Source organism: Nakaseomyces glabratus, chromosome K (genome assembly GCF_010111755.1).
Source record: "Nakaseomyces glabratus chromosome K, complete sequence".
NCBI lineage: Eukaryota > Fungi > Ascomycota > Saccharomycetes > Saccharomycetales > Saccharomycetaceae > Nakaseomyces > Nakaseomyces glabratus.
Window position 1 is genome coordinate 794,138 of NC_088961.1, and position 26,605 is coordinate 820,742.

Consider the following 26,605-nt stretch of genomic DNA (forward strand, 5'->3'; position numbering starts at 1 on the left):
ATTATACACTCATAAAAGCTATCGAATGATATGTGATGAAGAGACGTTTATATGTTTTCTAGTAAGATTTCAAGCTTGTTATTTATTAAATGCACATGATTATTAACTGTATCAACAAAGTTATTTAAAAAATAATGTAACTTGTAAAAAGTGGTTTTCAGACAAGAGTAAGTATTCGAATGCTGAATTAAATTATTGTGAATTAGGATATATAGCACATAGTTCATAACTACATTCCCATACCAAACTGTCTTGCCATGTCTTGCATTTGGGGATCTTGCATCATTTTCATCATCTCATTCATATCTGGCATACCACCTGGGCCACCCATACCGCCCATACCACCAGCACCGCCAAACATATTCATCATATTTTTCATTAAGCCTGGATTTTGTCTTAACTTTTGTTGTGCTTGCTGCATTAGTTGAGGCGTCATTTTTGGCATACCAGGCATGTTTGGCATACCCGTCATATTAGGCATACCCGGCATACCTCCACCTTGCTTACCCATCTTCGCATTCTGAGCCATCCTAGCCATCATTTGTTGTTGCATCAATATCATTTCAACATCAAAGACCGATGTACCTGAACCTCTTGCTACTCGTACTAACCTACTTGGTTGATCGATAAATATTCTACCGTCAGACTCCAGTTCCTCTTTTGTCATTGAGTCTAAAACGTAAACCATTTTCTTCATCTTCTGCGATGTTTCCTCTTCACCAACCTGACTCATCATATTACCCATACCTGGGATCATTTGTGCTATATTAGAAAGTGGACCCATCTTCATAATAGTTTGCATTTGCTTCTTGAAATCCAGTAATGTAAACTTACCCTGTTGTATATTTTCCATTGTAGCTTTTGTATCTTCCTTATTAGAAACAGTCTTTAATTGTTCGAATAAACCTTCAATATCACCAATACCTAGTAGCTTGGATATAAACGACTTTGGAGAGAATTTTTCTAAATCATGAATATGTTCACCAGTACCTATAAATGCAATTGGTGTATTTGTGGCTGCGACAGCTGAGATAGCACCACCACCCTTTGCGTGACCATCCATTTTTGTTAAGATGATTGCACCAAAGTCGGAAGACTCCTTGAAAGCCTTGGACTGCTGTTCTGCAGCTTGACCGATGGATGCATCTAGCACCATGATTGTTTGGTTTGGTTTAATAACATTGGATATTTGCACCATTTCGTGGAACAGCTCTTCTTCTTGATGATGTCTACCAGATGTATCAACGATAATGACATCGAACTTTTCCTTCTTAAACTTGGCAATACCATCACCAGCAACTTTAACAGGATCTGTCTCAGTGTATGAACCATAGAAAGGTATACGAGCCTTGACTGCGTTCTGCTTCAATTGGTCGAAAGCACCCGCACGAAACGTGTCCGCACACACTAGACCCACTTTGAATCCACGCTTAGAGTAATATACCGCCAACTTAGTACACGAAGTAGTCTTACCCGAACCTTGCAAACCCACAAACATGATAATATTCGTTGCTTTCTTCTTGGGCTGGAAAACCTTATGATCAGTACAATCAACAAGTCCACACAACTCATCAAACACCGTCTTCTGCACCAGCTTCTTCGTCTGCACATTGTTCATCGACCTGTTAGTGGTCTTATTGTCAAGCAAAACCGACCTAATATTATTCCTCACCTTTGACACCAGCATAATGTTCACATCCGCTTCTAATAAAGCAGTCGAAATGCCCTTAAGCATTCCGTCAATGCTGTTCACATAGTCATCCTCCGTGTTAGACAACGCACTGTTCACAGCGTTGTTAATACGCTTACCCAGGTCAGCTAACACCATATTTACTCCTAGATATACAGCTGTTCCTCTGAATGGCAATTGTAGCAACTAGAAGCTCTTTATAGACTATCTTATCCTTTAATATTTTATAACCTCTTGACATTTTCTGTTGGAAAAGAGAAAAACTTTTCAGAAGACGGACAATCGTCAGTGAAGAGTTTCCCTGATAAAACAGGAATCCTGAGCAATAAAAGGACAATTCATAGTCACTGAGCTTTGCGTCGATTCCCCAGGGTATAGCAGTCTATATTGTAATCCAGTGGGTACCTTTAGCAGAGCAATCGAATCGAAAACTTGTCATATAGGCCATTTTTCCTAAGCGAGGCTTCTATAGAAGGATAATACTGAGAGATTATGGAGTGGGGATCAGGGCGGGTCTCGAAGGAGGAGAAGCTCAATGCTGCCCGTAATGCGGTTATTAGTTACCTAGCGGGTACCAAGGATAATGACGAAGACCCCTGGACTGAGCTTGTGCGGTTGATCAGCGATTCGAGTCAAGGTGAGGTGTTTACGGAGTTCAAATCTCTTCTGGACAGTGTGCGAGATGTCAATGATAAAAAGAAGCTGGGGATACCATTGCTCCATTTAACTATTATTTATGATAGAGCGTCATATATCGAGTTTTTGTATCAAGGAGCAAGGTCAAAACTTGATTTTAATCTATGCGACGATGTTGCAGGGTATACCCCGTTAATGTGGTGTTTTCTGTTAGAAAGAACTGATTGTTGCACAGAACTGCTTACTTGGTCAACTGAAATCGATTTCCACAAGGTGTCTAAGGAGGAAAAATTGTCCGCTTGGGATATGGTGGCTAAATACTCTGACTTCTACATGTTCCTAGAACAAAACAATATGCTTCAATACCAAGACATACCGACCTTCCAAGAAAAACTTACAACTGAGAATGATAATTCATCATCTGCACTTGACCAGAATGCCCTAAGAAACATTGACTTACATGTCGCTGGGTTATCGCTTGCCAGTACCCAAAATAATGAAGACATTTTTGCTTCCAATGCAACCGAGTCAAGAAATGATTACTTATTTGGTACTGAACAAATCGATTCAGGCATAAATGAACAGTTTGACTTTACGAAATTACTACCGAATCAGTATGTAGAGTTCGAAGATTATGACATAAAACAGTTGCTGGATTTGTTAGAGTCTTTGCCAAAAAAGGAACCCCATATGACAACTTATGCGGCTGCATTAATATTCCAGATGGTAAGATTTGCAGAGCATAAAAAAAAACAACCTCAACTTGTTCACACGATAATGAGTCTTTCGCTTGCTAGAATTTTGGCAGCAATTACAACAGAAACCGATATGACACAAGAATCCGCAGATACAGCATTTAGTTCAGGTGATATTGTGTCTCAATCATACTGGCTCGGTGTGCTAACATTCTTGTACTATTATCTTACTAGAGAAGAAGGTTTCTTCAAAAAATATCCAGAAATTCTTCAAGAGTTAATTAACACAATTCATAGTGTGATCATCGAACTGACTTTGTCAATATATTCTAGATTGACCTCAATTATTCAGCCAACTATTCTTTCTTACACAACTATCTCAGATGTTAAAGAAACTTTATACAAGAGAGACTGGAACTTTTTTAAGAAGAGAAAACATCACAAAATGATGCAAAAACAAAAAAAGCAAGAAGAGGAGTTGAGAAAACAAGAAGAAGAAACTCTTCAAAATAATGAAGACAAGTTGCAGATATCTGAAGCACTTGATGAGAGCAATGATATTGATGATGAAGCGGAAGACAAAAAAAAACATTCGAAATTAAAACTATTCAAGAAGAAAAGACATTCTGGACAACTATCTACCTCAATGAGTAACGACTCAAAACTAGAAAATTCCTCTATTAATGAAAATACAGACCTATATTATGATACAGAAGTTATAAAACATTTATACCCACCTTCAATGGAAGAGCAGATGAAGCCCTCTCCCATGAAAGTGGTACAAATATTTGGTGCATTAATGTATGTACTTAACTTACACCAAATCCATCCTCTCTTTCAACAACAGTGCTTATCGCTAGCCATTCAATGGTTCTCTAATAACCTTTTCAATCAAATCTTAAAAGACAAGAAAAAGAAATCCCTTTCTCGTGCACATGCAATTCAAATAAGATTAAACCTATCGACATTTGAGGCATGGGCTAAGAATAACGATTCAAAAGTTCCAAAACCTAAAATGATCGATGACTTTATGTGGGAAAGGTTTCCGTACACTCTTGTAGAAGATGTTGCCAATATTGACTTGAGTAATCCTATTTTAAATAACGTGGCAACTGTCAACAAGGTCGATAACAGTTCAGGTTTGAATGATGATTTACCTCTAATAAGAGATACAGATAACTCCTTGTTTTATTATCAATCTCTACACAGGATCTTACAGATTCACATGGAGCCTGTATTTCAGTTGTTACAATGGTTACAGGTTGCTACTACTATTGACTCAGAAGATGCCCTTGACTCAACGTTAGACTTGCTTTCTCGCTTGACACCGACTCAACTTCTAAAAGCTGCTGATAAATATAGTTATGAAATTGATGAATCCAAATTTAATTCTAAACTGAAGAAGAAACTCTCGGCAATGGCAAAAGCGTCGAATAATAAGGAATCACCTTATTTGCCTGAACGCACTGTTTCGCTTTTAGTTCTACCTACGATTCCCGAAATGACAGATATATATGCAAGAGGTGTAGACCATGAATCATATCAGCCGTTGCTCCCAGTATCTATTCAGGACATGATCTATGAAATCCATAGTGAAAATGCCAAACTACGTATGAATGCCTCCGAGTTTTATGATTACCAAAATGAAGAACAGCATGAGCAAGAGGTTGATAATGAAGAAGCACATGAAGATTCATATAAAGAAAATTCCTCTGCAAATGAAGATAATGACTTAGATAACAATAATGACAGATTTGAATATCAGACAGTTGATACTCCTGCCGTCGCATCACATTGGGCTCCAAAGGAAGATTTCGAGGAAAATCCATGGTAAATATCTCTAATTATTTAAAATGTATTGAGCTCTAAAGATCCATTTCAGTTCTATAGTGTACGAACAAGAACTACGTATCATATAAGTAAATTTATATCAGCATTATTAGTTAGATAGAATATAACTGAAAATAAGGTTAATTTTTAGCAGCCAAGCCATAGTAATATATAATTCCGATTATAATTTGTGACCCCTTCTCTGGCACTAACCCTTGAATAATTAAGAAAATTCTCCCTGTGTGCTTTGAGGGGATGTGACCTGGCTACCATTAAAAGTTCTTATATTCTCTTCAAATAACTGACCGCCAAACTCATTAGTCGTTGGCATCTTTATAAAACCATGAGGCTGGCCTTGTTCATCATTTACACCTTCTGAAATAGAAGACCGTCCACGCACTGATAACTCTGTATTCCTATTTGCAAACATTGCCGTTGCATTAATGATAGGAGATTTTTGTGAAGTCTGCTTTTCTGTTGTTACTGTTGTAGGTGACCCGGGTTCTGCACCAATGAAAGGTGGCTCAGGTCTCTTACCACGCATTCTACGATTAGATATCATTGTTGGAGATTGTACTGACTTGCCGCTATCCAGAGAAACTCTTCTCTGCTCCGGTTCAGTTTCATTAATATTACCATCAAATTCCTCGTCATTAGAGTTGATATTGTCTTTGTACCATTTTCCAATCTTTTTGATTGAATTTTTTATATACTTTTTAGGTTTGATAGAAGAATCTGTCAAACTGTCAGTATCATTGAAATCATCACCTTTTTCCAAGCTTTCTTCACTCCCTTGTTTATTTGCTTTGTTCAGCAACGTATTTTTTACATTACCCATCTTATTTAGAATTCCGGTATCGGAAGTTTTGGTAATTTCATATTCTCTTTCATCATCTTTATTATTATTTTCAGTTTCATGCTCCTTAATATCATCGTTACTATGAATGGATTTCTCTTCAGCTGAACTTTGTTTACGTAACATATCCAACAATGGTTTACTAAATTCAGACCTATCCCAAACACCACCTCTAAACACATCATGATCTGTATCATAGAAAACTATATCATCCATGAAAGGCATGACTAGAGACTCTTTGATAGCTTCAGCAAATTTACCCTTAATCATATTAGTAACCATATTATAAGAAATTTTACTGGAACTAACCATTGGCTCGATATCCAAATTCATGTAAGGATCGGTTTCGAAACCGTACCAGATTCTATTAGAAGGAGGAGGCTTCATAATAATTAGAAGCGGCCCTGACAATTCTTTCAAGGTAATGGATAACTGAACAGATACTTCTCTCTGCTTGAAATGAGAACCGAGGTTAATTCCAATATTCGTTGTAATGATTACAGAGATATTTCCTGTATACCGTAGATTCATTGCAATCTTCATTTCGCCCTCTGGAGTCAGTTCACGCAATTCAGGATGTGTTATCATTGGAGCACTAGTACCAACGTCGACTTTTTTTACAACCAAGTCATCTAGAAACCCTGGCTTATTTATATTTGTCAATTTCTTGTAGATTTTAGCATATAGAACCTCATTCAATTTATTTGTCTGTTGTAGAGCTAAGAAAAGTCTCCCAATCAGGGCGTTGAACCATTTGGTTGTCAACTGTCCCTCTGTTGAATTCAAGGATTGAATCAGATACAGCATATCTCTTGTGTTTAAATGAGCAGTTTTAGCCGATGTATTTGGAGAAAGAGGATCCTCATTGTTGTTCTTTTCATCATTTGATTTAGAAGAATCAATCAGTTTGAAATACCAGTCTTCCTTTTCAGAGTTATTATCGAAGTACAAGAAATACGTATTTGAACTCAAATTTGAAGAACTTTGCTGGCTAGATTGCTTACCATCTTCTTCTCCCGATTGTATAGCGTTGATGGAGGGATTAAACACAAGTTTACCTTCTTCATCAATAGAAACTAAACCTGTTTTCAAAATAGAGATGCAAGTTCTCTTGGTGAATAGAGATGAATCTGACATTTCCTTTTTAGGATCCCTAGGCCACATAGTTACGAAACTCTTTTGTAGAGAGATGGCATGAACCAAATCACTGTGTGGAGAATCATCCTTGTAAAGAAACAAATTTCCATGCTTCAAAACACCATAAAATTTATGCCTTTTACGCAATTGAGATCTCTGAGGAATTTGACTTTCATTCAAATCCTTAGGAGGTGTATTATTACTATCCTGTTTTGCAGTCTCCGAGGCAATTGGTGGAGTCTGCAACTCGGTGTGATGGTAGTAGTACTCCTTAGTAACAGTAATCCATCCCCTCTTGGATACGTTCACACCAATGGGATCCAATACTTCGCCAGCTTTCAAATTAGGATCGACATCTTTACAGAGGAGTTCATTCCTAGCATTCTTTTCAGCTAACTCTTTCAGTTTCTCCAATTGTAAATGAATGTATACCAGTAACGCACATAGACCAGGAAGGAAAGTCAAACCTCCAAGCAAGTATACAATGAAGAACAACTTCCAGGACATCTTGGTATATTAGTTATCTTGAAGCTAGGTAATTTCTACGTTGGGACCAAACTATAACAGTTAATAAATATTACTTTAATTCCAAATTTAAATTAGTAGGGGAGCAGGGCATCGCCACGTTAATTAGTACAACAATCAAGAAAACTGGCACATCTTACAACAAGTGCAGAAAAATTAGAGATGAGGTCGAGCGTAGATGGTAGAGGGCCAACATACACTAGATATTACAATATATAAACAAGAATATTACTATTGTTTCTCAATTTACTCAGAGTCATTAAATCAGTTTTTTCTTGTTTGTGACCATTGACCATAGTAATTAAACTAGGCCTCACACAGTGTGAATATAGAATAGAATCATCACTGAAAAAGAGAAACATTATATATATAACTTCGCTTTAAACAACCATCTAGACTGCAATCAACTGATTCAAAACAGAACAGATTGGAAGTGAATAGTAAAGGAAGTTAAAAAAATCAGCTATCTTGTGACCAATCATCCATTCTCTGCCAGGTGATAATAATGCCACTGCCATCCTCCTCTTTAAAAATTTGTACACAAGAAGAGAACTTAAATTGCAACAGCTACCACCCAACAGATACTAAACTATGTCCGCCCGGTCGACAAAAATAATCATCATATTTTTTTTATTTGTTGTGTTAATTACCAAAGAAATGATAAGTTGTAATCTTCAATTTCAAGTTTTTTTATTCTTTAATTGATTGTCTCATACAAGGCTGAAACTTAACGATAGAGATATAGTTGTCGACATATAGAATACACCATTCAGTCGGAACAATTGGTAATGGTTTAAAAAATCAATAATCACTGACAATAGAAAAAAAGACGAAAAAAACCAAAGAAAACAACGTAATCATTTCCTTAGCACCACCACCTGGTAGTCCTATTAATATTAGTAACAAAGCCCATGCCGCTAATGCGACTGGCCTTTTCTTTTAGCGCTGTATATGTCTAGCGATGACCACAGAAGAGAAAAATTTTTTTCAGCCAAGATACTTTTTCCTGCTCGCCTTTTATACTTTTTGAAATTCCGTGATTGTCGAAGTTCCTGCTTGCGATGAGCTCGTGGTGCATGATGATAATAGCTCTCTCGGTGGTCTTAGGGCTGTGTGTTTATTGAATGCTTAAACTAGTAAAGATAGCAACCTACATCAGATAGTTCTGAGTTATATATATATCTTATAAATTCAATAACCACTCCTTTAGTTATATGGACAAAGGTGTTCCAAGTTCTGTTTCTATATGCTGTTTTGCCAAGTGATCGTAGTTGAGCTCCTGAGAGTACGTATAGTTGGAAAGAGTGTAGAGTTTTCTGGAAACTGTCTTGTTTATGCGAGTATACTCCATGTGATCAATCTTGCCACTATGGTAGTAAGTGTCGAGGCATTTCCTTACATGTTTCTGTATGTTCGTTTTGGTTTTCTTCAAGGATTCTAAGTAACAATCACGATATATCTGTTCCGCTCTCACACTGTTTTTTTCCCGAAGTTGTCCTTCAAATACCATAGTGTTGTTTGTGTCATACATGAGACTACCATCGTCTCTGGAGGCCAACTGGCTATTCTGAATGACGAGTCTATCATTCCGAGATATCAATTCTTTGCGGCAATCCACACAAACACACCAGTCAGTTCGCTCACCAGTCTCGATAGCCAAAACCCTCAAACATGAACCATGATATAGCGTTTGACATTCCTCGCAATAGTGTTCCAGTACTAAATCATCTTGATCCCCACATATACCACATTGTAGCAACCGAGGCCTGCTCGGTGGTGCTTCAGGCTCAACCTGAGTATCCGTCCTTAGTTCTGATATATGCAAATTATTGTCCAGAGCTTCAGCTAGCTCATCTATTAAATCTGGCTCTGTATTGATAACATGATTCACTACTTGATTTACCGCAAACCCTTTTTGTAAGTCAATGATCTTCTCAGCACACCCATATAACTTAACAACCAACTCTTCAGCATCAATCCTGCACATGGGACATTTTAGATCTTCTGCATGCCCATGCCACTTCCTTATGCAATCACTGTGGTATTCATGCCCGCATGGTTTCAAGTAAGACGTAGAGCTCTTGCCACAGATGTCCTCTAGACATATAGCGCATACTTTTGAAACCATACTTGCATCAATACACCCTACTATATCGCTAAGTCTTAAAAATATGTAGTGGCATAAACTATTTAATTTTGGGCCTTGTCTTAACCTTTAGCTGACCATCATTACCATTTCTTTTATCACCGGAAGACTGCAAAAGACAAAAAGTTGAACTGCGATGAGCTTATTTAGCATGCCAAGCAAAACCATCAATAGACTACACTTTCTAATAGGATATCTAGTGCAACAACACCATATTTTTTAGATAAGAGCATATCAACAATGTCTAGACACCAATCAGATTTAATGATGTGTATGAACCCAGCTGGCATCAACACTGGCATACTCTGCGAAAAATGTGATGGGAGGTGCCCCAGCTGCGATAGTTACGTTAGGCCTAGAAGCAGGGTTACTGTGTGCGACCAATGCTCCTTTGGTAAACAAGCCACTCAATGTATATTGTGTGGATCCACAAACGGAAAAGTACCCGCGTATTACTGCTGGGAGTGTTGTAAACTAGGAAAGAACCGAAAAGGATGTCCTAGGATTATAAACATTGGCAGCAATAAAATGGATAGATATTTTGGTACAAAAAAGGATACTTAATTTATGAATGCTATCTAATTTAATCAGTGAATAGGAAGCTCCCATTGATATTGGGGATCATACCGCTAATGTCGTCATCATTGTGATAATCATTTGTTGTAATACCAAAAATATTATCATAGCTTCCATCAACTTCACTGATGATATTAACAAAAGTTTGACTCCTCTTAATTTCGAACAACAACCAATCCATCTTGGTTGCAATTTGTTTAATGTTTGAAATTAAAGTACTGCGTGACTTCATGGTAATTGGGATCGCCTGTCTGAAGAACATTAGTATCGTCTCAAGCTCATGTAATTTGAAACTCTTCTCCACATCCATACTGTGCAACCTTACCAAACGTTCCTGTACAGAGTATTTTTTCTTGCATACTAAAGTGTTGTCGAGACACGCAGGGTCATAGTCACATCCATCATAGGCTGATATGAGGTTGATGGCATCAACCCAGTTATCTCTGGCACTTACAGAAGGGCATTTGAAGATCAAATTCCTCTTAGCACTGTGCAAGAAAACTAATGTCCCTTCCATCTCTTCTTTACAAAGGTCAGCTAATGGATCATTGGGATCAGATTGGTCTTTTTCTGATTGCGCTATATCAACTCCATACATAGCAGAATCCAGATAATCATTTCCGACACTTCCGTTATATCTGGAGGAGGAAGCTCCTGCAGAGTTAGGAGATAATAACTTAATAAAATGCGATCTCCCAACTGCATTTTTCTCTCTCACTGCAAACATACCATGAAAACACTCTACATTACTGGAAACAAAAGAAAAACCAGGTTTAAAGTCTATAATATAGTTAGTTACACCTGTATGTTCATCTTTTTCAGCTTGTGGGTTTATCCAGTCGCTTTTTTCAAAAACCAGTAGACCAATGTATGTTAAAACACCATATTCTGATTTCCATATGGATGTTTTACTACCTACTAGTGGTATTTTTCTATTTTGATGAAATGTCTGAATTTCACCCATCTGGATAATCTTTAAATAACAATAATCGTCTTCTCGAATACCTTCACCCTTAGTCAACTCATATTTTGGCAAGTTTAATTTCATAAGTATATTTTTATGTATCCTGATGTACCCACCTTTGAAATCCATTAATATAGAGTAAAATTTCTTGTATCTATTTTGAAACCCGACATGATTTGAAGTATATGATGCTGTCACAGTATGCCAATCCTTTTCAGTATAGTCCCAAATTTTTGAAACCTGATGCTCCAAAGATACTTCTCTTAACTCGTTAGTAAATATTTTCTCATATATGTCAATGTCAGATGTAACTGGCATAATGGTGGAACCGGATAATGTAGTCGAGTTCTGAGAAAAGTAGGAAGAAATTGAGCTTGAAGTTGGCCTAGATGTCAACTTTGGCGGAGTACTTACATGCTGATAGTCTCCTTCGTAGTTCAGAGTGCGATCTTGCAGGATTCTCATAGGTGAGTAAGCAATTTCTGCTCTATCAACCCCATATTGCACATGCTCGAGTGGAAAAACCTCAACGGGGGGAAGCAGATCAAATATTGGCGACTCTCGAACAGTAATATTATCAAAGTAATATGATAAGATCTCAGCTGGAATTTTATTCCCATTTGAATACGTATCTTCCCTAATTAACTTGACAAAGTCCTGTTTAGTCATCTTAAATTTGTTCTTAGTATTGAATTGGTCTGTGTGCAAAACTAGTAACGAGTATAGTAAGAAATACACTTGGTCAGCATCAACCCAAGCACAAGGGTCGTAAGATTCCGACTGCTGATCAAATATAACTTTCCCTAGTTCTGTCAGTAACCTGTCTATCTCCTGCGCCTCTTTTGGCAGTTCTAAAAACATAAGGACCTTTCTTAATGCCACATCTATAGGATCTGTTTTTAAATTGAAGTATTTGTCCAGAAAATGATATAGGGCCCTTCTATTGAAAGGGTCATCCTTTTTAACTAATATTATGCCCAGGAATTTCCCATATGGAGATATTCTTATCAAATAATCAACATGGGACTCGCTACCTTCCGGTGGAGGTGGTTTTGGAAGATCATCGAGAGTAACTTGAGGTTGCCCACTATTGCTTGAGAAGGGGACTTGTTTGAAAGACGTCACACTGCTTGTTTTAAGATTAACCAAGCTGCTCAAGGCATTTACAATCGAACTACTTCTTCTAGAAGAAATTCCTCCTCCAATAGATGCTGTTGTAGCGCTGCTACTAGAAGATGGAGCAGGTAAGTTTCCATAAGGCGATCTAGGTCTATCTCTAGAATTCCTCTCAGAACTTGTGGTCAATTGATTTTGTGAATTTGTTCTGGAGAGAATAAGTGGTGATCTCCCAGAGAATGAGAGACTATGGGATCGGATATCTGATAATTCGTTGCTATTGATTTCCACAGATTTTGATGTTCTACCTTTCCTATTTTTGACATAATCAGATAGATCTAATGTACGGCTTCTGCGTCTATTAATGGTCTTGAGCTTATTGGTAGAGACTTGAGATATTTTACTATTCTCAAGATTCTCATCAATAGATTCTGTTTGGATCGGATCTAGTGAAATTGTACTTGCAGTTTTCATACTTCTCAGTTTTAAAGGATTAGTCTTTTCATTTGAGTAATGTTTTACCAGTAAATTGCTTGAACCATTTGAAGATGCCGATCGTACTTTAGTCATTGAACTCATAGTTGGATTACCCGATGATCTTGACAACGTAGAATCCATGCTTTTCTTTGAAGGATTGAAGGATTGAACTGCAACTTGTTTCTTTGGTGCAAGTAATCTCTCATTTGAATTCACTTGTGACATTGATTTAAGTTTTGATTCTCCTCGCCTGGAAATCTGCTGATTACTGTCATCATCCCGTAACTTTGTTACATCCGTGCTACTACCTTTGGGACTTAGTTTGAAATTTATATCCAATAGACTCATCTTATGTCGTATCCTTCTAAATTTCCCATGTGTCTTCTTTTGATTCGTGCTCAAATCGCTGTCTGTGAGTGAATCCGATGTATGTCGTCTGTGGAATACATTTTTTATATTCCTATGCCCTTCAGAAAGAGCACCTGTCGTTTCATCTTGCTTAGTATTATTTATATCATACTCACCATCTTCATGTATTGTATGATCAGTGCTGGGGCTGTAATTGTCCTTGTCTGTATTAGATATGTCAAAGTTAAACTGAGGACTCTCTGGAGAGAATGTTGCAGGCCTGACCAACTGTGGTGGCTCAAAGCGTATGTCATCCGTCTTTATCGTAAGCTTATTTAGCTCATTATCAAGCGCCTCCACCATTTTGTTCTTACGCGGCGACCCGCTCAAGGATGACTCGGACTTATTCTCATTTGATGGCGCACTGCTAGTCTCAGACCTGGAACCATTTTTCGAATCATGTCCAGCATGATTCGATTGGAATATTTTTAGTTTAATGAAAGAGGAAAACTGCTGACTCATTCCTTTACTTTGTGCACAGCTATTTTTATCCTAGCGAAACTTGACGTGTTTTTAGCAACTCTCTCTCCCTAAACCTTCACAAAAAAGTCTATAAAAAGAACCCAATAGCCTAAACCAGTTGACCTAATATTCACCAAATATGAAATATCAATGCAGTAGTAATTGATAACTGATTAACGGCTATTACCCTAGAACGTAACCTCCCCGATATTTTCGTTACAGTAAATTACCTTCTTACGTGTCAATTGAACAATATAACCTCTTTCCAACGGTCACTAATACCTTAGACTTCTTAAGACTATTGTGTTTTACTAAATCTTAAACTACAAAGGTAGTAAAAAGTTCTGACTTTTAATGGGTTTCTCGGAATGACTTACTCTTTGGTCCTTTGTTAGCCTTCAAACTGACAAATTTCCATTTTCTTGCAAACGGGCCAAGAAATGGCGATGATCTTCCAGGAACCCACGGACAACCACGGACTATAAAAGAATGGGAAAGGGGAAGATTGATCAATTACGGGACTTTGGTTGCTGAATGTAATACCATATCAGTGAGCTATACATACACTAAGGTAATGAGTTTAGATGCAGTGCAGGAGCACTACTTGAAGCGAGAACTATTGAAGTTCCAGCTCGACAAGGAATTTGAGCTGCTTAATAACAAGGATGGTCTGAGGCACTTTGGGTACCCATTTACTAGCGAGGATCCAAGACTACAAATAAAGAAAGGTGAATCATATGGTACTGCGATCTCGAATGCTTTATGGTCGTCGGCCACATACTTCACTGGGTCTGGGTCAGGGGAAGAAACTAAAGTCGAGGAAGAGGCTGCGGTGTCTATTCTGCCGCGACTAGAAGGAACGCAATATCCATTGCTGAGTTACATGCTACAGGAATTTATATTTAGCTTCCCACTATTGTCAAAGAATCTTTCGGTTGATGAGCGCTTCTGGCAAGGGAAAGTGCAAGTCTTTTTCGAGCATTTCATGTCTATGGGATTCAGTGATAGCTACGATAGGGAAGAGACAACCAAGAGAAGAAAGATGGGACAAAAAATGAAGAAAGTTATTATGCTGTTGTTCAATTCTGGTATCGGAACAACTTTAGAATCAAGTTACTATGAACATGATAAGTTGACTGCCCAGCAGGAAAATACCAGGAAAAGATCAAATATCGAGGAACTCACTATGCCAACAAAGGAAAACCTGAAATTTCTGGTCACTCATGAGCCTGTATATTTCAATACATGGGATATTAGCATAATCTCCGTTTATGACAGTAGTAAAGCTTCTGATGAGCTATCTAACACATTAACAAAGAACAATTCTTCGAATTCATCATCATCATCATCCATTCATTCATCTAGTTCTTATTTGTTTAAGTCAAAAGACTTAAAGAAAACATCAGCATATACATCTAAAATGTTCAAGAGTGCGTTTGGTGCTGCTAGTTCCACAACATCTAACATGTTTTCCAAGCTTTCTGGAAGCACAGTTTATTCTTCTACTCCAGAATCCAAGTCCTATCTATCAGTTAATTCAAATGAAAAGAATGGTGTGAGATCTAAAAAGTCTAAATACTATTTTGTTATCCGTACCAGAAGGCTAAATGAACCAGATGCAATTTCGTATAACTTTAAAACATACAATTCTTTCAAAAAATTCTCTCATAGGTTGAAGAAGGAATTTCCATCTAAAAAACTGCCAGATTTACCCTCGAAGAAACAAGATAAAAAAGCTTTAAGAAATATAAAGAAAGAACAACTGAATAACAAGACCGACCAACCTAACATTTCTTCACTGATGTTAGACGATTCAAATTCGAAAGACATCGACGAACCTTCTCCAATTGATGACAACTCTATGAAAGATGATCTAGCTTCTAATATATCATCTGATGATCAAGACCTAGACCTCGATACACAGTCCATTGATTCAGCTGAGGAGGAAACAAAATTTTTGCCCTATGAAACTTTGAGATACACTTTAAGATTGTATCTGAGAACATTGAGTAAAGATTCGGATGTTGTACAAAGTAGTATTTGGAAGGAGTTTTTTAAGGAAGATGTTGTAGATCCTGAGACATTTGATGAAAGTTTGATGGAAGATATTAAACTAAGAGAGATTACTGATATCAAAAATTTGGAGAACCAAATTTCCTTCCAGAAAATGGCTTTAGAAAAGACAGTAAAGCTTCAAGCATCCATGAAGGATTTCAAAACCAATTTGCTTGAAGATGAGAAGTACCTACTAGAATTAGTCGGTGAAATTAAGGCGAAAAAGAGATTCGAAGATTTGTCACCATCACTTCAGAACTTTGTGGAATGGTGCAAAATCTATCTGTCTTCTATTTTATACCAAATGTTTTTGGGTAATGACAATAGTTACGAATTTTATAGACAAATCCGCAGACTCCATAAACTCCTTCCATACACGGTGATGTGCCAGATCATGAGATTTACAAATCCAGTAGCGATCATGAAGGGTATGATCGACCTTTTTATGGCACAGCCTTTTGGCGGTCAATCATTGCTACAGACGATGTTTTCTACAATTTTGACTGAAGATATTAAACATCAAAAAAATGCGGTCAAAGAACTCGAAAGGAAGGTCCTTTCAAAACATAGTGATTCAAAACAAATGTTGGCATTCTTAAGGTCATGCATTTTTCAAGATGATAGCTCGAATCCACTAAAATTCAATGATATTCAAGAAGAATCTGAATTGATGCAAATGCCAGTTTGCTTATTACTTATTATGAAGGGTTCTGAAGCAGGAAAAATTAAGAAAGATGTTGTTGCCGAACTAATAAACTCATATTCCTCATGGAAGTCAGAACAGGGAAATGAGCTACAACCAAGTGGAGAGGGAAACTTCTATGTAAATGTACATGATTTGATGAAATTATACATTAAGGAGCACGATAAGAGACTAATGAGGCAACTATGGCAAGACCCCGAACTTCAGCAATTACTAAAGGCAATAATATCCTTGATATATGAACCAATGCTAAGAATTTTTAAAGTAGCGAGAATGGATCTGGCAATCAAAAACTTTGAGAAGTTCATGGATGATTTAGTTCAGTTAATGGATGATGTTATTGCGAAACAATTACACATCTCTTCTAAATTTAACATAGTTGAAAGTATATTAGATCTGGTTAACAAGCATCAAAATTCTTTTCTCGAATTTTTGCATGATGTTTACAATCGTGATTCCGAAGGCATATTTGAAGGCTTTATTACATGGATAAGCAAGATAATAAGGTTCCTGCAAAAGAGTAAATTTGGGTCACCAGAGGAAAGAGTCGATCTCAATGACTTTTTGAATACCACCACTGATCATCTCGATAAAGACCTTCTACTAAAGCAAATCAACGAAGTGATAAAGAAGAAGATCGATGCAAGAAAAGTTTATTGGCAAATATTAGAGGAAAAGATCTCAAAAAAAGAGAATACCCGCAGAAGTATGTCTCCAGAAGTAATGGAAAACAATTGGAAAACTATTAATTCTATGATTATTCCAACACATTCAGACAGCTTTGGTGTTCAAGACAATGATATGATAGACTTGGATATAGAAATGACAGAACACACTGTTCAAGAGGAAACAAAAGAGACAGAACTTGATAAGGAGTATAGAAACATACTAAGCAGAACTATTGATGAATCGGAAATAGAAAAATTATGTGGACCAGGCTTTGATGATTTATTGAGGTTAAAATTATCAACCTACAAAGTATAGACATTATTTTTTTTTAATTCCCACTTATACATTCTACTATATACAATAAATAACTATGGAAGCTCTGTTAATATTTTTACATATAAAACACTCTCGTTATGCAACTGGACTGATTCAGCCTATTACCTCGCAATCGTCCTCACTAACAACGTTGGTGATTTTGTATTTGGTTTAAGCACAGGAATAAAGCTCTAGTTACCTAACATGTGTATCAAAGGAACCAGATATTCACGAATAAGCTACCAACAAAACAACTTTAATATTCATAACAAATTGAACAGCCCAGCATTACCACCAATTTAAGATAATGTCAAGATCACAGTCTATTAGCTCACAATCGAAATCATTGAAAATCACAGGTGAAGAAATATGGAAGAATAAAGTAGAGAAGGTTAACAGCGAGTTGTTCAATTTGACATACGGGTCCATTGTTTCACAACTATGCATAGACTATAAGCGTGATTTCAAAAAAGTGAATGAGCAATTATTCTCAATGGGTTATAATATTGGTATTAGATTGATTGAAGATTTCTTAGCAAGAACTGCATTACCACGTTGCGATACAATGCTGCGTACAAGCGAAGTGATATCAAAATGTGCGTTCAAGGTTTTTTTGAATATAACACCTACTGTCACCAACTGGTCCCAAAGCCAAGACACATTTTCCCTATTAATTGATGAGAATCCCCTAAGTGACTTTGTAGAGCTTCCAATGGATGCCGTTAATCAACTATGGTATTCCAATATACTTTGTGGTGTATTAAAAGGTGCTTTAGAGATGGTTCAACTAGATTGCGATGTGTGGTTTATCTCTGATATATTACGAGGGGATCCACAGACCGAACTAAGAATAAAATTAAATAAAGTCCTCAAAGATGAAATCCCTATTGGGGAGGACTAAATTCAATGTCGATGTAGGAAAACAAAAAGCATTGTATATTAATAAAAAAAAAATAATTATCCTCAAATAAATATTTTGATTCATAACACTGCCACCGGAATAAATTATACAAAGTTGATATATCTACTAGAAGAACTTCAATTTCTTTTTAGTTCTTAAATTATCTATAGGTTTATAACTGGCAGAGAGAGGGTTTGTTTGCTATGGCTAGGGTATATACATTGTATATCTGACAGATCAACCATACCTATAATTTACTGAATATTTAAGATCAGAATTAGTTAGTAATCAACTTTTAATGAGATCATATTAGACTATATATAGTTCTAATCAACCTTTTCCTTTTCACGTTTACTCCTCATTAAATCAGTGATTTTCGAGCTTAATTTATTTGTTGGTGTTTCTTCTTTACTATTAGATTGCTCATCATCAGATGTAATATTGGTCCATTCGCCTTGACGGGAATCTGAGAAAATGGGAACATCAGTTAGAGAACCTCTTGAATTAACCCTCGATAATGAGTTTGAAACATTAGATATCATAGAATAAATAGATGACGATCTACTACGACCTGAAAGGCCTGTGCTATTTTGACTGAGATAGTCCTTTTCAGGTTTACTTTCATCTTTCTTGTCTTTCTTGATTAGATAAGAGGAGGCAAACTTTTCATAATCGGGAAATACTTGTGGACCTAGTTCATTACAGATCTCTGTAACCTCATTACTTAGTTCTTTTCTTCTAGTCTGTAGCTCATGAATATAATCCTGTGGGTAAACCAGCGATATCATTAGTGGCCTTAATGATTTAAATAAGTCAAACCCAATTTCACCTGTTTTTAATGAGGAATATGCAACTAACACCAAAAGCATGTAAAAGTAAATAAACTGGATCACCTTATTTTCCGTAGGAACCCAAACCCACCATACATATTTAGATCTTCTTTGATGTAAAACCATAAGTATTATGGTATAAGTGATATATAAACTGGGTGCCATTAACAAAGCAACAATAAGCTTCCATGTTGCTATAAGGTCCTTACCTTCAATTTTAACAGATGACTTTTTCAAACCTTCTCTTTGCTTCTTCTTAGAATAGAAATGAGAGCCAACAAAAATTGGTAAAAACATTATGGAACCAGGTAAAGATAGGAAAAAGAATAATGTGACTCTAAATATTCTTTGAAGTAAAGTCACAGCACATCTCAAGGTCTCATATGGTTTTGTTTTCAAGGACATGACTTGATGATCTTTGAGACCCATTGAATATAACTTATTATTATACTCTTTAACTGAGTTTTGCAAGTGCATTATCCTTGGGTCGCTTTGGAACTTCTTATAACCAACTAATAATCTTCTTTGTATTTCTACAACTGCTGGCAATGGAATTCTACTATTATTAGTTTGGAATAGTCGTCTAGCAGCTTGAATTGTCATCAGAGTTTCGTAATCAGGAGCATTCTCTGTCAGTGTAAAAAGTGCATCAGACACTTTCTTAAGTAGTCTAGAGACGGTTTCACGAGGTTGCTGTTTATATTCTTTACCCATATCACCATTAACCATAATAGGTTCACCATATTCAATCACTGCTCTTGATCTAAATTTATTTCTATGAAAGTAATGTAAGCCAACTGGCACCACAGCTACTTCCATTTTTGGGTCTGCGGCAGCAGCACCAAGAGCCATAATTGCAACACCAGCCTTAATTGGCAATAAAGAAGGCCTATCATGAGAACCACCTTCAGGGAATATACCGACGCAACCTTTAGTGTGTAAGTGGTCAAAAACACTCTGAAAAGTCTCAGTGTTATCAATCTTTTCGGCATATTTGAAAGTTGTACCTTGTGTTAACAATTCTGCTACTTTACCATTCTTATCATTCTTAAATGGTGCAGATAAGACTATAGTTGAGTCATCAGGAATTTCGGCGATATTTGCGTTACTCAAGTAATTTGGCAACCCAATTAGCGACTTAACAGTAAACTTGGTAGTAAACCCTGGATTTGAACCATCAAGACATTTCCCTTTCAACATAGTAGGGTTATTTTCAAAATCAGGAGCATATATTATCAAGTTGGAATCCATATCCTTTAAATTATCCTGAATCCTGGGAACAGGGATACTACCCATAGCGTTACCAAATAGGCCCACAAACTTCATCTTCAAACTACTTGCAGCAGTGACAAAACATGCTTGTCTTGACCTCAACTTACCTCTGATGTACCCTAACTGGCGAGTAGTTATCATAACCAGAGTAGGGTCGATGAATTGATTAGCATGAGGTGCACACACTAGGATAGTGGGTACTCCTCGAGGAGGCACATTGTAACCACCACGGACTTTGATCTCTCTGAAGAATGTAGTTATCACAGCGTTGAAAAGGAACACAATCAGGTCATACAAGAACGTATGAATATTATACGTATAGCCATTGTAGTCATTAATATACTTATGCCCAACCTCAGGGACATGGGCAGGCATTGCGAACTCAAACTATTATAGGGTGTAACAAACAAATAATAATAATTTCTGACAATCAAACTCTATATTTCGAGCTTCTCAAGTTTATACTATTTCAATGGTAAATGAGTGTCAAACTGCCCGGTTAAGGGAAAAATACGATGTAATTTGGATTTAGTTGCAATCGATGACTTTCAAGGAAAGACAAACTCAACGCTGTACCTTAACGGAGATGCCAAGTCGATGAATCAGAATCACTATACAATGCTATGGAACTATAGGACGGACATATCGGGAGGCTCGAAAGTAACAAAGGGTCCATATTAGAAGTTGTCCTTTGTGTGAATAATCAACCAGGTCATTGATGGCAAGGTTCCATTAGAGGGAAGAGGAGAGGCATTATCTAACTGTTACTAAGGAACCACTGAGGCAGCAGTAATCGATAGGAGTTAGTATTTGATGATTACCTGGTGGAGAAAGTCACTATCGTGATCCAAGAGTACACTAACAGTACACAGGCAGAGAAAGAGGAGTAACCTTTGGGGAGAGCCAGATAGGTTCTAGTTCAATGATGGGTACGCACTAAAATTAGTAAGCAGTGACCACAATCCTTCGAGAAACTCTTTGGATACCTAGGATGAGTAAAACTTGGTATCCGAGAGAACGTATATAAAGCTTTTAAGGTTATGTTATGGGGAAGTCTCTATCAGGATAAGTTTGTCTACATATTTACTAACATTGAGAAAACTTTGTTTCATCAACAGATCAAACTTAGCTAAGGAAAAGATGTCTGCTACTGCATTGAGAATTGCTCCAATTGCCTCCAGAACATTCCAAAGAAGGTTGGGCTACTTGCTGGCTGGTGTTGCTACCGGTGCTGCTGCTACTGTTGCTTATAAGGCTCAGAAGAACAACAACTACTACAAATACAACAACAACAATAACAACAACAGTGGCTTCAAGGCTGGTGCACTAGCTGCTGCTGCTGGTGTTGTTCACTTAGCTCATGAAGAAGACAAGAAGACTGCTGACTACCAGAAAGTCTACAATCTGATTGCAGAGAGATTGAGAGACGACGATGAATATGACAACTATATTGGTTACGGTCCAGTATTGGTCAGATTAGCTTGGCACTCTTCTGGTACCTGGGACAAGAACGACAACACTGGTGGTTCTTATGGTGGTACTTACAGATACAAGAAGGAAAGCCAGGATCCATCCAATGCTGGTCTAGAGAACGCAGCCAAGTTCTTGGAACCAGTAAAGAAGCAATTCCCATGGATCTCTTATGGTGACTTGTATACCTTGGGTGGTGTTGTAGGTATTCAAGAGCTTCAAGGTCCTAAGATCCCATGGAGATCAGGTAGAACCGATCTGCCAGAAGATATGACCCCAGACAATGGTAGATTACCAGATGGTGACAAGGACGCAAACTACGTTAGAAACTTCTACAAGAGATTGGATTTTAACGACAGAGAAGTTGTCGCTCTATTGGGTGCACATGCTTTGGGTAAGACACATTTGAAGAACTCTGGTTTTGAAGGCCCATGGGGTGCTGCCAACAACATCTTCACTAATGAATTCTACTTGAACTTGTTGAACGAGGACTGGAAACTAGAAAAGAATGATGCCGGTAACTTGCAATATAACTCTCCAAAGGGTTACATGATGTTGCCAACCGATTACGCTTTGATCCAAGACTCAAACTACTTGAAGATTGTCAAGGAGTACGCTGCTGACCAAGATGCTTTCTTCAGAGACTTCTCTAAGGCCTTTGCTGCTTTGTTAGAGAGAGGTATTGATTTCCCAAAGAACCAACCAGTTCACATCTTCAAGACTTTAGATGAACAAGGATTGTAAATACGTACAGGCTTGTGAACTGACTATTTATAACTTTTGAATTGCAAGATATTCAAAAAGTCTATGTATTTATTTTTTTTTCTTTTCTCTTATTATTTATTTATAACTCGCCATATGATGTGACAATCATTCATATTCCACAAAACATCCTATTTATCCTATTTAACTGAAACAGAAGATGCTCTTGGAAGTAAATGTGTGTGATTATACCTGAAAATGGTACTACCTATACTGCTATTTTCTCGTATTTAAGTGCGATTCCCATTGTTCGGTGGTGGCCGATGACTTTCGCACTTTTGATTTGTGAAAAATTGCTTTGGCCCATTGTCTCTCGATGAGTCCTTAAAGTAGTCATATTACTGATCATGGCTAATAAGATTTCATCTTCAATCAATTTATGGAGTCTCTAATGACTAGCAGTTTGATCGAATCAGTTAGATTTTAATTTTCATATAACCGGGTAGAGTATTGGTAGGATTGCTGTCTCTATTAAATTAGGCAAAGATTAAAGTAAAATGAAGATAAAGCAGCATGCTGTCCATGCTTACCGACTATACCAGCACTATTTTCCAACAGATAGAATACTTGCACAACGTATATTCAAAGCCACGGTGAATACCACTGTGGCTTTCATATTTACGCTGATCCCGAAAGTTAGAGACCATATAGGTACCGAACCTGCAATGCTGCCACTGATATCTGTTATCGTGCATCCTGGAAGAAGAGTGGGTGGTACTATTAAAGGTGCCATGTACTGTACAACAGGTTTGATATTTGGTTTAGCCTATTCTTTGCTTGGTAGATTTCTGGCAGCACAATGTCTGGGAAGTACGTGGAATACGCTAACTGAACATGAGCAGTTGGTCTTACACTTCAACAGATACAGATCAGCATTGGCTATTTTAGCTATGTTTGAGACAATCATGTTGTTTGTACACGGATGGTTTAGATCTGTTAATCATTTTTATTTTGGTATTGTGTTTCCACTGTTTCTGGTAGTCCATTTCACATTCATGGCTCCTCTTTCAGAAACTCCTGGCGTGATTGCAAATTCGTTTAGTACACCGTTTTATCTAGGTATTGCAATGTCAATCTTTTTCAATCTCATATTATTCCCAGAATTTGGTAGTACTTATTTAGGTAATGCGGCAGTTGACACATTTAAAGAAGTGCGTAAATCAGTCAAAGACTCCGTTGAATTCTTTGTCAACGCCCCATTACCAGATTCTGCTGCTATAGAACCGGTCTCACTTAATAAGTTACTGAAATATAAAACATTGGTAAGGTCTAAGATAAGTAATTGTGAAGTGGTATTGGAAGAATGCATGTATGAAATATCGTACTCCTATCTGTCTCCTGTTAAGCTTCATCCACTAATACCTAGTTTGAAAGATATGTCAATTTATATAACGGGATTAGTGAATGCCTGTCAACTAGAGTTTATGCTGTTAAAGGAACTAAATTTGGAAAATATTGATAAATTAAAGGAGCTGGTCGATATAATGAAAAAACGAATAGATGATTGTTTGGTAGCTGATATGATACTGCTCGCTTATGGCTTCGATGTAGATATAAACAGATTAGAAGTTCCAGAGCTAAAGGGTAAGAAACTAAGCCAGGTTGCGGAAGAAGTTGACCACTCAAAACATATTGAGCTGCTTGAAGAATCATTGAACGCATTTAAATCTAAAGTTGAAGAGGAGATTCTAACAGTCGATATAGATCTTCTGAAGCCTGACGAAGAATTGTTTTTGTTTTCAACATTCTTGATAAATTTAAAACAAGCGGTGGAGAGTATCATTGTATTAACTACTCAGGTTCACTCTGTTTACGAGTCTAGGAAAAGAAGGGAAGTGAAAAGAGGATACTTTGGTAGATCACTATGGATCCCATTCTTTCAAAATTATAAGAATTTCCCAATATTTGGTACTAGTAAGATGACAGAAAATGATGGACTTAGAGGCACTCTCAATGGCGCTGGTGAAAAAACAGAGTTTGTCGCAAGACGTCCATCATATGAAGAAGACGAGTTACTTAACCAACAGGCGAATACTAATAGAAGAAACGAATCAGATCTAGTCTTGCCATTAATAAAAACACCAACTATGAGTAGAACAAGAAAAGTGCTTGAAGATCTGCCCGTTAAAGCTCACAAATTTATTATCAGATCCAAGGAGCATTTCAGATTTGGTTTTCAAGTTGTTGTTGCATTAATGTTAGCATCATTTCCTATGTTTATACCAAATATTAGAAGCTGGTATATTAGTTATAGGGGTACTTGGATAGGTTTCGTGTGTATTCTTTGTTTAGAGCCATCTGTTGGTGGAACGTTCTGGGTGTTTTTCTTAAGAGGTGTTGGTGTTATTACAGGCGCTGCTTGGGGATATCTTTCCTATGCTGCTGGTATACATAATACCAATCCCTATCTTGAGACAGTGATAACTGTTTTTGGTGCAGTTCCTGGTTTTTATTTTCTACTAGGTAGTCCTTACGTTAAGGCCGCAATTATCCAGATTATTAGTATTTACATTGTTATTTTAGCCGCCATGCTTCCTACGGATAATCCATCAGGAATTTTGTTAAGTTTTGCTAAGAGATGTCTTGCAGTTGGTTACGGTGGTGGTATTGCGTTGATCGTTCAGCTGTTTTTCTTTCCAGTAAAAGCTCGGGACCAACTTAATGAGGAGATCTCTTTCATTTGTGGTTGTATCAGTGAGATAGAGTTACTATATTCAGTTGGGTTAGATGGTGAAGAACACGAAACTACACTTACCCAACAGAGATTTGAAAAAATTAAAAAGCTATCCGCTAGTGCAAAAGCTGCATTAACAAGAGCTACAGCTTATAAAGGGCTAACGAGGCAAGAACCGAGATTGAAAGGTGAATATACTGGTTTGGAGAATATCTTTACGGAAGTTATTTTTGTTCTACAACAGATTGTTGAGCGTATGGATAATGCGGCCATTTTGCGGAGGCATTACGGTAGTAGTATTGCGAAAGGTGTGAATCCCATTGTTTACGCTTATAGAAGACAACTGGTTGGATCTACAATAGCATTATTTAGGGCAGCACAAGAAGCTTTCAATAATAAAACACCTCTACCTCAGTTCTTACCTAGTGCTAGATTGGCCCACAGAAGACTCCTCGTTAAGATTTCTAAAGTACTACCTCAAATAGCTAACATTCCATCTATTACAACCGAATCGAGTAATAAAATGCAAGATAGCACGTCTTCTAGTGATAGTGAAGAAGAACTAACTTTCACTGCAAAGCAATCCAAATTGACTAGGAAGGTTACTTTTGATAGAGAAACCTATCTAACATGGAATGCAACCAGTGCTTCTACTGAAGAAATAATTGATTACATTGAAGAGTTGATAGATTTGACAAAAATATTGGTTGGAGTTAATGAATTCAAGTACGGATTTTTATCAAGGCCAATTTATGAAGATTGGGCAACAGAAGCTGCAACTGGCTTTGATGAATTTATAAACTCAGAAAAGGTAAGCATGCTGAAAAATGTTCCAACCTTCAATGAAGAAGACGAGTATGAAAGCGTAACGAATGTTGAAACAAGCAAAAGTTCAAATTTCAGACATAATACCAACAACACAACTAGCACAGAAGCCAATGCCTCACGTCACAATAACTTTGACCTTTACGGTATGGAATCGGCATCTGATCTATCATCTGATATGGACTCTGCTTCTGCCATGTCACCTAGAAATCCTGTTGCATTGGAAGATGAAAACCATCATGGGACTGCCAATATTCATAGCGGGACTGCATTAAATCTTGCCAGGATAGCTTCGCATAAAGCTGGAAGTAAAGTCGATGCACTTCCGAAAAACTTTAGAGACAGGAGTTTCTCCATCGGTTCAATAGCAGGCCAACTTCCTGGGCTTTCTAGGCGAAGAACACTTGGAGAAGCAAACGATGACTATTATGATGAAAATGCTTCATCCGATGAGGAATTGCCGCTTACACTTAAAAAGATATTGAGTAAAGGCAAAAAGAAAAATTGAATCTACTGACAAGAAAGCCATTGTTAATGTAACAAAAGAAGCATTTGAGAATCCTAATGTCATGACTTCTCGATAACCTTCAATGCCAACAGAGGAACCATGA

The 26,605-nt window shown here is 37.2% G+C and overlaps 11 protein-coding genes across 11 annotated transcripts; 6 read left to right on the top strand and 5 right to left on the bottom strand.

The window, feature by feature from the left end:
* Window positions 1-229: 229 nt before the first annotated feature.
* Window positions 230-1,828, bottom strand: SRP54 (RNA-binding signal recognition particle subunit SRP54; the record flags this gene model as incomplete). Its single annotated transcript, XM_448568.1, has 1 exon — window positions 230-1,828. The coding sequence occupies one exon, from the start codon at window positions 1,826-1,828 to the stop codon at window positions 230-232; it is 1,599 nt and encodes a 532-aa protein (XP_448568.1).
* A 354-nt stretch (window positions 1,829-2,182) lies between these two features.
* Window positions 2,183-4,855, top strand: GVI51_K07865 (uncharacterized protein; the record flags this gene model as incomplete). Its single annotated transcript, XM_448569.1, has 1 exon — window positions 2,183-4,855. The coding sequence occupies one exon, from the start codon at window positions 2,183-2,185 to the stop codon at window positions 4,853-4,855; it is 2,673 nt and encodes an 890-aa protein (XP_448569.1).
* A 219-nt stretch (window positions 4,856-5,074) lies between these two features.
* Window positions 5,075-7,351, bottom strand: NVJ2 (Nvj2p; the record flags this gene model as incomplete). The annotated part of the gene is made up of 1 exon (XM_448570.1): window positions 5,075-7,351. The coding sequence occupies one exon, from the start codon at window positions 7,349-7,351 to the stop codon at window positions 5,075-5,077; it is 2,277 nt and encodes a 758-aa protein (XP_448570.1).
* Window positions 7,352-8,579: 1,228 nt separating this feature from the next.
* ASR1 (ubiquitin-protein ligase ASR1) lies at window positions 8,580-9,497 on the bottom strand (the record flags this gene model as incomplete). The annotated part of the gene is made up of 1 exon (XM_448571.1): window positions 8,580-9,497. One exon carries the CDS (start codon window positions 9,495-9,497, stop codon window positions 8,580-8,582), a length of 918 nt encoding a protein of 305 aa, XP_448571.1.
* A 258-nt stretch (window positions 9,498-9,755) lies between these two features.
* Window positions 9,756-10,079, top strand: RDS3 (U2 snRNP complex subunit RDS3; the record flags this gene model as incomplete). Its single annotated transcript, XM_448572.1, has 1 exon — window positions 9,756-10,079. One exon carries the CDS (start codon window positions 9,756-9,758, stop codon window positions 10,077-10,079), a length of 324 nt encoding a protein of 107 aa, XP_448572.1.
* Window positions 10,080-10,098: 19 nt separating this feature from the next.
* On the bottom strand, window positions 10,099-13,518 carry SYT1 (Arf family guanine nucleotide exchange factor SYT1; the record flags this gene model as incomplete). The annotated part of the gene is made up of 1 exon (XM_448573.1): window positions 10,099-13,518. The coding sequence occupies one exon, from the start codon at window positions 13,516-13,518 to the stop codon at window positions 10,099-10,101; it is 3,420 nt and encodes a 1,139-aa protein (XP_448573.1).
* Window positions 13,519-14,092: 574 nt separating this feature from the next.
* LEC1 (Lec1p) lies at window positions 14,093-17,260 on the top strand (the record flags this gene model as incomplete). Its single annotated transcript, XM_448574.1, has 1 exon — window positions 14,093-17,260. One exon carries the CDS (start codon window positions 14,093-14,095, stop codon window positions 17,258-17,260), a length of 3,168 nt encoding a protein of 1,055 aa, XP_448574.1.
* A 307-nt stretch (window positions 17,261-17,567) lies between these two features.
* BET3 (TRAPP complex core subunit BET3) lies at window positions 17,568-18,161 on the top strand (the record flags this gene model as incomplete). The annotated part of the gene is made up of 1 exon (XM_448575.1): window positions 17,568-18,161. One exon carries the CDS (start codon window positions 17,568-17,570, stop codon window positions 18,159-18,161), a length of 594 nt encoding a protein of 197 aa, XP_448575.1.
* A 326-nt stretch (window positions 18,162-18,487) lies between these two features.
* GPT2 (bifunctional glycerol-3-phosphate/glycerone-phosphate O-acyltransferase GPT2) lies at window positions 18,488-20,638 on the bottom strand (the record flags this gene model as incomplete). Its single annotated transcript, XM_448576.1, has 1 exon — window positions 18,488-20,638. The coding sequence occupies one exon, from the start codon at window positions 20,636-20,638 to the stop codon at window positions 18,488-18,490; it is 2,151 nt and encodes a 716-aa protein (XP_448576.1).
* Window positions 20,639-21,403: 765 nt separating this feature from the next.
* CCP1 (cytochrome-c peroxidase) lies at window positions 21,404-22,477 on the top strand (the record flags this gene model as incomplete). The annotated part of the gene is made up of 1 exon (XM_448577.1): window positions 21,404-22,477. The coding sequence occupies one exon, from the start codon at window positions 21,404-21,406 to the stop codon at window positions 22,475-22,477; it is 1,074 nt and encodes a 357-aa protein (XP_448577.1).
* Window positions 22,478-22,992: 515 nt separating this feature from the next.
* Window positions 22,993-26,502, top strand: GVI51_K08063 (uncharacterized protein; the record flags this gene model as incomplete). Its single annotated transcript, XM_448578.1, has 1 exon — window positions 22,993-26,502. The coding sequence occupies one exon, from the start codon at window positions 22,993-22,995 to the stop codon at window positions 26,500-26,502; it is 3,510 nt and encodes a 1,169-aa protein (XP_448578.1).
* Between the last annotated feature and the right edge of the window lie 103 nt (window positions 26,503-26,605).